We start from the raw sequence: 12,500 nt of genomic DNA, 5'->3' as shown, positions 1-12,500 counted from the left end.
CAGTTGGAACCAAAAGTCTCAATTTGGACTCATCAGACCAAAAGACAGATTTCTCCCAGTCTAATGTCCATTACTAGTGTTTCTTGACTCAAGCAAGTCTCTTCTTTTTCTTATTGGTCTCCTTCAGTAGTGGTTTATTTGCAGCAATTTGACCGTGTAGGCCTGATTCACGCAGTCTCCTCTGAACAGTTGATGTTGAGATGTTTCTGTTACTTGAACTCTGTGAAGCATTTACTTGGGCTGCAATCTGAGATGCAGTAAATTAGTGATTTCTGAGGCTGGTAACTCGAATAAACTTATCCTCTGCAATAGAGGTAACTCTGGGTCTTCCTTTCCTGTGGCAGTCCTCACGAGAGCCAGTTTCATCAAAGCTCTTGATGGTTTTTGCGACCGCACTTGAAGAAACTTTCAAAGTTCTTGAAATTTTCTGGATTTACTGACCTTCATGTCTTAAAGTAAGGATGGACTGTCGTTTCTCTTTGCTTTGTTGAGTTGTTTCCATAATATGGACGACGACAGTACAGACAAAATAATGGTCTTTTACCATTATTTAATGGTAAAATAATGGTCTTTACATGGGCTATTTACTGCACACCAACCCGACCTTGTGACAACACAACTGATTGGCTAAAATGCATAAAGAAGGAAAGAAATTCCACAAATTAACTTTTAACAAGGCACACCTGTTAATGGAAAAGCATTCCAGGTGACGACCTCATGAAGCTGGTTGAGGGAATGTCAAGAGTGTGCAAAGCTGTCATCAAGGCAAAGGGTGCCTACTTTGAAGAATCTAAAATATACTTTAAAGAATCTAAAATATACCTTGATTTGTTTTACAATTTTTTGGTTACTACATAATTCCATATGTGTCATTTCATAGTTTTGATGTCTTCACTATTCTTTTGAGATATTCTACATTCTACAATGTAGAAAATAGTAAAAACATCGAAAAACTCTTTAATTAGTAAGTAGGTGTGTCTAAACTTTTGACTGATAGTGTGTGTGTGTGTGTGTGTGTGTGTGTGTGTGTGTGTGTGTGTGTGTGTGTGTGTGTGTGTGTGTGTGTGTGTGTGTGTGTGTGTGTGTGTGTGTGTGTGTATATATATATATATATATATACACACATCTCTAGAAAAAATTAAGAAACCACTGCAAAATTATCAGTTTTTCTGGTTTTACTATTTATAGGAATGTGTTTGAGTAAAATGAACATTTTTGTTTTATTCTATAAACTACTGACAACATTTCTCCCAAATTCCGAATAAAAATATTGTCATTTAGAACATTTATTTGCAGAAAATGACAACTGGTCAAAATAACAACAAAGATTCAGTGTTTTCAGACCTCAAATAATACAAACAAAACAAGTTCATATTCATTTTTAAACAACACAATACTAATGTTTTAACTTAGGAAGAGTTCAGAAATCAATATTTTCTGGAATAACCCTGATTTTCAATCACAGCTTTCATGCGCCTTGGCATTCTCTCCACCAGTCTTTCACATTGCTGTTGGGTGACTTTATGCCACTCCTGGCGCAAAAATTCAAGCAGCTCGGCTTTGTTTGATGGCGTGTGACCATCCATCTTCCTCTTGATCACATTCCAGAGGTTTTCAATGGGGTTCAGGTCTGGAGATTGGGCTGGCCATGACAGGGTCTTGACCTGATGGTCCTCCATCCACACCTTCATTGACCTGGCTGTGTGGCATGGAGCATTGTCCTGCTGGAAAAACCAATCCTCAGAGTTGGGGAACATTGTCAGAGCAGAAGGAAGCAAGTGTTCTTCTAGGACAACCTTGTACGTGGTTTGATTCATGAGTCCTTCACAAAGACAAATCTGCCTGATTCCGGCCTTGCTGAAGCACCCCCAGATCATAACTGATCCTCCACCAAATTTCACAGTGGGTGCGAGACACTGTGGCTTGTAGGCCTTTCCAGGTTTCCGTCTAACCATTAGATGACCAGGTGTTGAGCAAAGCTGAAAATTGGACTCATCAGAGAAGATGACCTTACTCCAGTCCTCTACGGTCCAATCCTTATGGTCTTTTGCAAACCTCAGCCTGGCTCTTCTTTGCTTCTCATTGATGAAGGGCTTTTTTTTTTTTTAGCTTTGCACGACTTCAGCCCTGCCCCTAGGAGCCTGTTTTGAACCGTCCTCGCCATGCACTTCACCCCAGCTGCCGTTTGCCATTCTTTTTGTAGGTCACTTGATGTCATCCTACGGTTGTTGAGTGACATTCGAATGAGTTGGCGGTCATCCCGGTCAGTGGAAAGTTGTTTTCACCCTCTGCCAGTCTGTAGCTTTGTTGTCCCCAATTTCTGCTGCTTGACCTTGTTCTTATGAACCGCCGTCTTTGAAATTTTAAGGATGGAAGCAAAGTGACGCTCACTGTATCCCTCTGCCAGTAAAGCCAGAATTGAACCCTTCTTTTCCTCACTCAAAACTTTTCTTTTCAACTCTTGTGGCATGGTCAATAGTTATTTTTTATTCAAATTGCTTTTGAGGTACTACTAGCACTGTTTTTGCCATCCAGCTGGTCCTATTGCAAGAGGATAGTGATGACCACAGCAGTGGTTTTTATAATTTTCCTTGTTAAATATGATTCGGTTCAGGTGATCACCTAATCAGTACCTCACTAAGTAGAATGAGGTGTGCCTGTGTTGGAATTCAACAGACACTGGAATGGAATGGCTGCCATAGAGGTTGAGATGCTGATTTAAATATTTTTTGGAGTGGTCTCTTATTTTTTTTCCAGAGCTGTATATATTTATACATATATTACTCATTGATTGTGAATTCTCTTTTTCACACACAACGGTGGTGTGTGTGTCATCTTTTTTAATGGATTTTAAATCCTCCAGATTCTGCTCGATCTGCTCTTGTGATCTCTTCATTTCTTTCAAATGATCCCGATCCATTTCTATCTGGTTGTCAGAAGTCAATGTAATGTTGTTTCTTCATGTTTGCAGTGATAAATCAATTTATAAAGTTTCACAGCATTTGAACCCGATTATGGTCTTTGTCATGCATCATGTTCTGGCTCTCAACTTTCGTTTTCCATCATGATTTTCATTCCTTCAGAGTTGTTTGAAGTTGAAAGGGTCACCTGTGAATTGTAGTTGGGTTTTCATTCTCCATCGACATTGAATAAGTTCTTTCCTATTTTAGTGGTTGGAACACTCCTCCTCAACTTGCGGTTAACTATCTTGTAAAGTTTGTCTCCCTGTCTGACGTCAGTTTCTATCTTGATCGAATCACGATATTGATGCCGTTTCGAGATCGCTCTCCCAATCGAGTTTACTTGAATTGATTGATCCGATGTCCTCTTCCCTGTTTTCATTTATTATTATTATTTTTCCCTAGAAGTTGTTTTATTTTTTTGAATGTCGTCCGTTCTTGACTATGCACTTCTAAGACCTGCTCTTTCCGGTACTGGGTTCCACAATTCTGTTATTGATGCAATTTTGTGATCAACTTGTAAATATTGGAGCCAAGACGAGTCATTTTGCCAATTTACTGTAGAACAGTTCATCACCATCTTTGACTGCACCAATAGCAATTTCATATTATCCAGTTGTCTTTCCTCTTTTTGTACTTTCCCTGTAAAAATCGATCCTTTCTAGTTTGATAAGTTGTGGATTAATGATATCTGAACAGCCCAAATGTATGTCTCTGCATTAGATGTATACAGGGTGTTTCAAAAAGAGTGATGCAACTTTAAATGTTTATTTCCAAAGAAACAGAAACCTCAGAAACATGAACCAAACATTTCTTGAAAGCTTATGACATGGTATTTTCTATCACCGATTGCTATTGCAGTGAGTCACTGAGCTACAGTTAGTGAGAGCCCAAGGTCTGAAATTGGCATTTACACAAAGTCCTTATAATTGACATTCTCGATGTGTGCCCCTCCGCAGTTCAGACAGGCATTGATCCTGACTCCAAAGTTTTGTCCAATTTTCCTGTAGGTGTCATGTGGCACTGCCTGGAGGTAGTCTGACTCCTCCTGCTTCAGATCATCCAGTGTGGCAGGGCATTTGGTGTAGACAGAGCCCTTGGCATCTCCCCCAGAACCTGTAGTCCAGAGGGTTCAAGTCTGGGCTATGGGGTGTCCAGTCATAAGCAGTAACCAGGGCAACGAGGTGGTTTCTGAAGAGCTGCCACAGGAAAGTGATGGTGTCACCAGCTGTATTTGAGGGTGTGCCATCCTGCATAAACCAGGTCATGCTGAGCTGGTTTGGGGTGTCCTTTTTGGCTTGGTCATTATGGAACTTCTGGAGCATGGCCCAATAGCGCTCACTGTTGATCATTACCGTCCTGCTGTTATTCTCAAACCAGTAAGGCCCTAGCGTTCCCCATCTGGCATTGAATGTGCAGAAGCATGTGACCTTAGGCCCTTTAAGTTACCTCTCAGTGAACTCAGGTGGCTCTGCCCCCAGAAAATGTTGTTGTGGTTGTTGATGGCACCATTCAAGTGGAAATGGGCTTCATCACTGAACCAGATCAGGTTGATCCAGTTTGGATACCACTCCATCTTATCACTGAGCCAAATGCACATTTCAAGTCTTCTTCTCAAGTCTTTCAAGTCTTCTCGTGTCATCGTGACTCAATTTATGCCTAATGGAGATGATGTATGGGAAAAGCTTCAGTTCCGTAGTGAGGATACGCCAAACTGATGTTGGTTTGATGTCTAGCTCCTGGGAGTGCCGGCGGTGGACTTCTTGGAACTGTCCACTGCAGAATCCCGCACGGCATCGACGTTGGCTTGGCTCTTGGTTACTGATGCTGGTCTGCAACAATTGCCCTTGCTCTGGTTGTGCACTGTACCTTTGTGCTCAACATGTTTCACAATACATTGAATGGAACAATTTGTGGGTTCATCACGTGTTCTGAGGCCCAATTCCTGGCAGAACCTTCGCTTGGTGTCTGCACATGATTTAGTCTCGTACCACAGAGCCACCACTTTTATATTCTGCTTCACTGTCAATGGCATAGTTGTTTAACCAACAACCGATACATACCACTTTAACCGACAACCGATACATACCAGTTGAACCTACAACCTGTACACACCAGTTGAACCTACAACCTGTACACACCGGTTGAACCTACAGCCTGTACATACCAGTTGAATCTACAACCTCTACATACCAGTTGAACCTCCAGCCTGTACATACCAGTTGAACCTCAAGCCTGTACATACCAGTTGAACCTACAACCTGTACACAGCAGTTTTTGCATTTATAACAAGTATATTATGTTGTGAACTCACAGCAGAAAATGACAAGCAGATTATTATGCTTGAATTTATTATTTTTGGAATCTAAAAGTGGGACACGTGTTGTGACACAAAAGTTTAGAATGAGGAGCAAGGGTTTGATCGGTGCACTTGAGTGACAATAGATCGAAAGGTATTGATCAGCGGTTTCAACAGATTGTTGGTTCAAGAATGGATAAAATTGGTGGAATCACCTTGTTTTAACCAAATATTACTGAAGGCTGGTGTCTAAATCCCCATGTTTCTATTTGCTGTTGGTCTGCGTTCAGGACCGTGGTGGAGGCAAGTTGGGCAAGGGGCGCGTAGGCCAGTCCCCAAGCGCTGGGCCACCCGGCAGCGGCAGCCTGCGGCCAGCCTTACAGGGCGGTGCACGTCGGCGGAGGACTCGCTGTCGGCGCTGTGAGGCGTGCGTGCGCTCCGAGTGTGGAGAGTGCACCTTTTGCAAGGACATGAAAAAATTTGGTGGGCCTGGAAAGATGAAGCAGTCATGCATACAGAGGCAGTGTTACGCGGTGAGCAACTGACGGCTGTTTATCATCATATGTTGTCTCATATCTTCACAACCTTTAACGAATTATTATTTTACTTTTTTTATCGCACCCCATCGCTTTGACCTCGCCTCGATCCTTCCAGCTTGATACATATTTTTCTTTGCATTGGTGTTGATTACTTTGATGTTTTCCTCCTTTCTCACTGTCCTTCAGCCTATTTTGCCTCATACTGCCGTGTGTCGAGTGTGTGGAGAAGCGGGAAAGGAGGACACCGCAGAAGGAGATGAAGAAAGGTTCAACATTTCACTAATGGAGTGTTCGATCTGCAATGAGATAGTACACCCGGCTTGTATCAAGGTTACTGCAAATTTGTACTTTACCTCTCTGCTATTCCTGGCTTAAGTACTGCTGCGTGCTCTTCATTTACCGCACTTTGATTCAAGTCATCCCATTACCCTGTTCGATCGTACCGACTTTGTGTCCGCACTCTCAAACAGCTTTGTGCACACTCTGAGCAAGTTAACGTTTGGACTTGCATTTTCTTGCAAGATGTTTTTTGGATGGGACACCAGAGCTGAGAGGATTGCAATTAATAATTGTGTCGTTTTCTCCGACAGGTGGATGACACAGAGGGTGTTATCAATGACGAGCTTCCAAATTGCTGGGAATGTCCGAAGTGCAACCAGGAGGGGAAAACGGGAAAGGTTTGTGATGTATCCCACCAAACCCCACGGTCTTCTTTGTATTTAGACTCTCCTTAGTCTGGTTCTTAAAAGTGAGTCATCTGCTTCGAGGCAATCATCATCATTACCTGAGCTATAAAGACTCCTCATTTCTCTTTGGGTTTCCTCGCCAGATGGCTGGAAGCCTATTGTTCTCGCTGATTGGATTATTATTATTATTGTTCATATTTATTATTGCTATAATAATAATTCTTATTATTATTATTAGAGACCAATGAACTTAAAACTTCACAAAGGTGTACAAGTTGAGAGATCTAGTGCAATTCTCCAATGAACCTGGCTGGTCCATAGGGTTGGCCGCTATCTTGGATTTATGCATGTTTGTTTTTTCCAAAGTTCTTCAGAACTGATCATTCCACTACTTCGCTTGCATGACCGTTGGACCAGGGCACTTCAAGTTTGTGAAGAACCACAGGCTAATCAAAATGTACAATTTTTCGACATCAAGAAATTGATGTATTTCACTGAAATAAATAAATAAATAAAGAGTGTATCTATGGGTTAAACGTACCTCTGACTTAGAAATTTAATAAATTCTAGTTTGCAATGCATGTTCGTGTTTCATCAATCGTTCTTTTATTTATTTATTTACTTTTTTTTCCAACTTCAGCACCAATTCACCCCACCTACTTACATCTACCTCCTCCTAACTCCTTACCTGTGAAACACTCTCCCTTACCTCTCCCATATTGCCGCTCATCCTACCTCCTCTCTTAGCACCTTTTCACTGTCCTCTGCTTTACTAAGAGCTCTTCCTCTGTTGTGTGAAACTGTGTGGTGTTCTAACATCTGTGGGCTCCATTCTAACCGAACAGATATCTCACTCTCTCAATCAGTACACTCCTCAACATCTCAAACATGCGCTTTCGTTCCTCTCACACATCCCCCTCTTCCCATCCCCTCAAATATTGTGCCTCCCCTTGCCCGCTCCCTTCTTTACGATACCACGACCAAGTCTCATCCTTCCCCTCTCCCCACGTCTCACCTCGCCCTCCTGCCCCATGCTCTCATCATCTCCCCTCCCTCTCAAAGCAACCTTCACTCTCCTCACTCCCAAAGCTTCCCTCTCACCTCTCTTAAAAGCTTCCCCTCTCACATTTCCCCCTTCACTCCCGCTTCTCAACGTTGCCCCCCTCACATCCACAAAGCTGCCTCCTCCCCCTGCCCTCTTTTCCATTTCATTCCTCCACCCCCTCCAATCTCCGACTTCCCTCTAACAGCTCTCTTCAGAAAAAACTCTATTCCTCACTCTCAATGCACTGCTCTCACTCCCCCACACCCCCAGGAATACTTCTGGCTACGGCTTCCCTCCATTCTCACCTCGTGTTTTATGTGTGTTGCGTCCACCAAACAGTGAGGATTCCATTTACATCTCACTCGCCTAAAACATGGAACAACTTCTAGCCTTTCATCCCAACTCTCTCTTCATATATGGTGACAATTTGTCATCATGCCATTTGGCTGGGTGTGGGCACCTCTCTAACCTGCCATGGCACTTCAGCAAATTACTTCTGCGACTCATTGGGACTGACACAATCTGTCAACTTCCTGACCCAGATCTCAACCAATGGTATGCTATCTCCTCTGGATTTGGTTTTGACCAATTTCCCAGAAAATGTCTGCTGTTCATCCTCTGCGTCAATTGGTTCATCTTACCCTACGTTTGTTGAAGTAGACATCTCTCTGGCCGTTCTTAGAGAACCAACTCAGCTCCGACGAGTCTGGCATTTCACTCAGGCCGACTGGCAGGGTCTTCAAGCAGCCATCAAACTTCTAGACTGGTCTCCAATTTCTGCTTTCTCCAACATCAACTCATCATGGAAATTATTTCAAAGACATTTGCTCTCTCTCTCGTGCACAGATTTATCCCATATTGTCTTCAGTTGTCCTATCTGTCCTCCTGCCCATGGTACACTGAAGCTTGTGGCGAGGCAGTTGTCCTGAAGCTCGTCTCATGGAAGGCAAATCCTAGTGAAGGCAATCTCAGTTCCTTCCACAAGGCTCCTTCAAACAACACTGATTGTTGAACAAGTGTGTGTCTGCCCTCAGGAGAGCAAGGAAACAACATCTTTCTAATCTCAAGTCTGAACTCTCAAACCTGTCTCCCTCCTCCAAATGCTGGTGGCGTCGAGTTAAGTCCGTTTCTGGTGTACATTCCCGCTCCATCCCCTCCCTTACCTCAAATGGCTGCACACAAAAAGGTTGAATGCCTAAACTCCGTGTTTGCTTCTAAATCTCGTGTCCGAAACCCATCGCTTTCTGTACACACCTTACCCAGTTGCACCCAGCTGTTCCTGGACTCTGTATCCTTTTCTCCTGACAAGGTGGAGAGCTTGCTGTCAAACCTCGACTCTGATTCTGCAACCTGTCCAGATGGCATCAGCCCACATGTTCTAAAAACCTGCTCTGCTGCTCTTGCTCACTCACTTTCTGTCCTATTCACCCTCTCATTTTCTCCAGGTCATCTGTCATCTGCTTGGAAATCATCAAACATTCCCGCCCTGCACAAAAAATGTGCTAAAACGGTTCCGTGCAATTACAGACTAATCAGCCTTCTCCCAATCATCAGCAAGGATATGGAATCCATCATCACTTCTGACATGAAATTCTTCCTCTTCTCGAACGGCTTGATTTTCGACCATAAATTTGGATTTAAACCAGGTAACTCAACCGTGGACATGCTGCTTCTGTTTTCCCAACAATGGATGGAAGTCAAACGTGAGATCAGAGCCATTTTCCTTGACATATTGCCAGTTTTTGATACGGTCTGGCATCTTCTACTGCTCACCAAACTCTCCTCTTATGGTACCCAAAGCAATCTCCTCATGGCTCATGGACTTCCTCTCCTGTCGCGGTCAACGTGTGGCCATAAATGGAGTTCTCTCATCCACTCTTCCTGTCCGGGCTGGAGTTTCTCAAGGCAGTGTTCTAGGCCCTCTTCTTTTTCTGGTTTTCATCAATGATCTCTCAGATTCCCTGGAAAATCCTCTTTATCTCTTTGCTGATGACTCCACCCTCTGCCGTACCATCCCTCATCCCTCAGACCGGCAAGCAGCAGCTTCTTTACTCTCTGCAGATCTGGGTAAAATCACAAACTGGTCCAACATGTGGAACATGTCTTTCAATCCTGACAAATCTCACACTTTCACGATGTCTCTCTCAAAGGACTGTCTGCAACCCCCCCTCCCCCCATCGACTTTCTCAACAATCCTTTTAAAGAAGTACTTTCATTCAAGCTTTTGGGTCTCACTGCTATCTGCCACCATCTTTCCTGGGAAAGCCACATCTCCAAGCTGGCCTCCAAAGCCAGTCGATGACTGGGCATCCTCCATCGTGCAAAGTCCTTCCTTGGCACACCTGAGCTCCTGATCACATAAAGCTTTCATCCGCAGCCTGATGGAGTACTGCTCTCCCCTCAGGAATGGTGCTCCCACCTCACAACTTTCCCAGCTTCCTTCCATGTCTTTAAAACAGCTGTTCACCACCATCCATAGACTCCTATAGAGAAGGACTGGAACCTCCCATGCTCGGGGTTTGTAAATTGAGTCTGAAGGATTAACTTGAGTCTGGGGCTAAAATGACTTCTAGAAGGGCAAGAGACACGATCTCGGGACCCATATAGGGGTTTTTGAGGACGGCGAGTTCAATAGTGTCATTTTCAACACCACCTGAGGTCATCTTCAAGGTCAAAAGGTCATATTTCAAGGTCAAATTACTGAATTTTGGTATTTTTTTGCCCGTTTTTGTGTTTAACTCAAAAACGGTTATAGATGGCTGATTGTAATAAGATGCAAGTGTGTGGAGCTGTCAAACTTTGATATTTATTGTCATATATCGTATTACATAAACATTATATGCATGTCACAACACTATGTCTATCACAAGTTGGAGAGCTTTTCTTGCCTCCTGAGGCATCCCAAAGCTTTTTCTTTGTCACTTACATTGAGGACATGAGCTTTCAATAGAATGTTAGCTAAAGTAGTACATGCAGCATTACTACTAGCTAAAGGTGCATCTACAGAGGATAACAGCTCAGCAAAATGAAATCGGCAACGCATTATAGTCTTGTCATACAAATTATAGGCATTATGTACAAAAAAGACGGTTGACATAGTCGGCACACTCAATCCACCTGTATTCAAATTATCTAGAAACTCAGATGACACCTCGTTACCATCTTCATCATCAATGATCTCCTCCATACGAGTGCTATCGCCATATTTATGAACAAGGTGTCCAGCCACATAAACTGCTTTATGCTTAAGGGCATCATCAGATCCCAAGAGATCCTGAGTGTCTTGAGGAGTAATCTCGTCAATGAGTTCACTTCGCTCATCTGGATTTATGGAAGTTGTACAGTTCTTGTCGCAATCAATCACACGAGAACTAGATTCGGGCATAATGTCATGCTTAATGAGTGTTTGCAAATTTACAATTTTAGCGGCAGCCATAATGTTAACTACGTCAATGTAGAAGTTTCCACCACTTCTTTGCCTGGCTTGGCCGAAAAACTTTTCCAAGGCTTCATCTGCAAATATAGCAGGAAGAATGTAGTCAAAGTCTTTCTTTGCCAGAAGCAATTTGGTAGCATTCACATTATTACGTGTGGACACAGTGAAGGCTTCAGCAGTTTGCTGAGTTAGCTTCAGCTTACGACCACCACCTCCTTGCCATGCGCAGGTAGATATAATTTGGCAGGCCTGCTCCAGCCTAGTGAAACTTGTACAGTCTGCTGTCCAAGGCTGTCTGGATTCGTTGCGCAGATGGATAGCTGAGAAACGGTCTTTCACGTTCATCATCTTGAACCACTCACTCATTATCTGGGTGAGGATGATTGTGCCTTCGCTGATGCCCACTGAATCCTTGAAGGTCTTTAAAGCAGCGACAGTCTTGTCATTGAACACTTGGCATACCAATGGTACGCTCTGGCGTTGAAGGGGCTTGGGGAAAATAGCGGTGTGCGTTAGCTTGGTTAAGCGAATAGGAGTAGCCCGGTCGATCTCATAAACCTTCTGAATATCACTCCAGTAAGCTTTGTACTCATTACCATCTACGACAAATGAGAGTGTCTTGCCATCAACAGTAATCCAGTTGTTGCGAACATTTTTGAAGATGTGCACATAGTCGTACACTAAGAACATAGATTGCTCTTGAATTGACAGCACTTGGCAACTTCCTGGTCCTCCAAGTTTTGAATAAACACTGCGGTTGGTATTGCAATTGTCACATATCAAAGAAATCACAGTACCGCCAGCACCAACTACAGCTGATGCAGCTTCGATAAGGAGTTCCTTCAGCTGATCGGCAGTTAGTTTTTTGCAGTGCAAAATGCGTAGAATATAGCGTGGACCACCAAGAATCCAAGACCACCGAAATGGCAGGCAACTTCAACAACCATAGCATGTGAAACAAGCATTTCGTATTCACCACCCGCTGCTGCATTTTGAGCATATCCTACAACATGCCCTCCAGAAAATCGCAATGTCTCGACCAGCTTTACCTCGTCAAACATTAAATTGACCAAACGCTGCTGTGGTTTAAGCTGGTCGAACAAGGTTTTGAGGTTGGAGTCCTGCTGACTACTAGCAAGCATCTGTTTTACCTTTTTTGTTGATGGTAGAATGATGAATCCGGATCGACGAATCATTTTGTATGCACTGGGTGATATGTTGTGAAGCCGCATTGCGAAAATCATAGTATCAGTATCAAATCGGCGACGATCAAGAGGTTTGAACATAAGATGCGGCTGCTCCAGAAGGAAGGTGAAATGAGGAAGCTCGTGTGCCTCAGTCATCCAACAGAGCTGGCTTATTACAAGCTGAAGAATTTCCTTGCTTGTAAATTCATAGATGTTTATCTGGTCAGTTATGGATCGAATCTGGGACCATTTTGAGAGCAGGCTGTTCTTCTGCAAAGGAAAAAGTCGTTTGGGCATCTCAATGCCATCTTTCTCAACTCTATTCAAGAATAGAAATCCAAAAGGTGA

At 43.3% G+C, this 12,500-nt stretch overlaps 1 protein-coding gene across 2 annotated transcripts in view; it reads left to right on the top strand.

Moving 5' to 3' along the window:
- The window catches only part of LOC147027429 (F-box/LRR-repeat protein 19-like), a 152,641-nt gene that overhangs the window by 81,391 nt on the left and 58,750 nt on the right, over window positions 1–12,500 (top strand). For both annotated transcript variants that reach the window (XM_085876831.1, XM_085876830.1), the window contains exons 2-4: window positions 5,550–5,792; window positions 5,985–6,128; window positions 6,389–6,475. In XM_085876831.1, coding sequence (XP_085732957.1) covers window positions 5,730–5,792; window positions 5,985–6,128; window positions 6,389–6,475 — 294 coding nt within the window. In that variant the 5' untranslated portion in view covers window positions 5,550–5,729. The remainder of the gene's footprint in view (window positions 1–5,549; window positions 5,793–5,984; window positions 6,129–6,388; window positions 6,476–12,500) is intronic.

The sequence above is a fragment of the Eptatretus burgeri genome, chromosome 4 (assembly GCF_056783735.1).
Source record: "Eptatretus burgeri isolate ZD-2024b chromosome 4, Ebu_testis_v1, whole genome shotgun sequence".
In the NCBI taxonomy this organism is placed as follows: domain Eukaryota; kingdom Metazoa; phylum Chordata; class Myxini; order Myxiniformes; family Myxinidae; genus Eptatretus; species Eptatretus burgeri.
The sequence above is the reverse complement of the archived record's forward strand: the minus strand, read 5'-3'. Positions and strand labels throughout refer to the sequence as shown.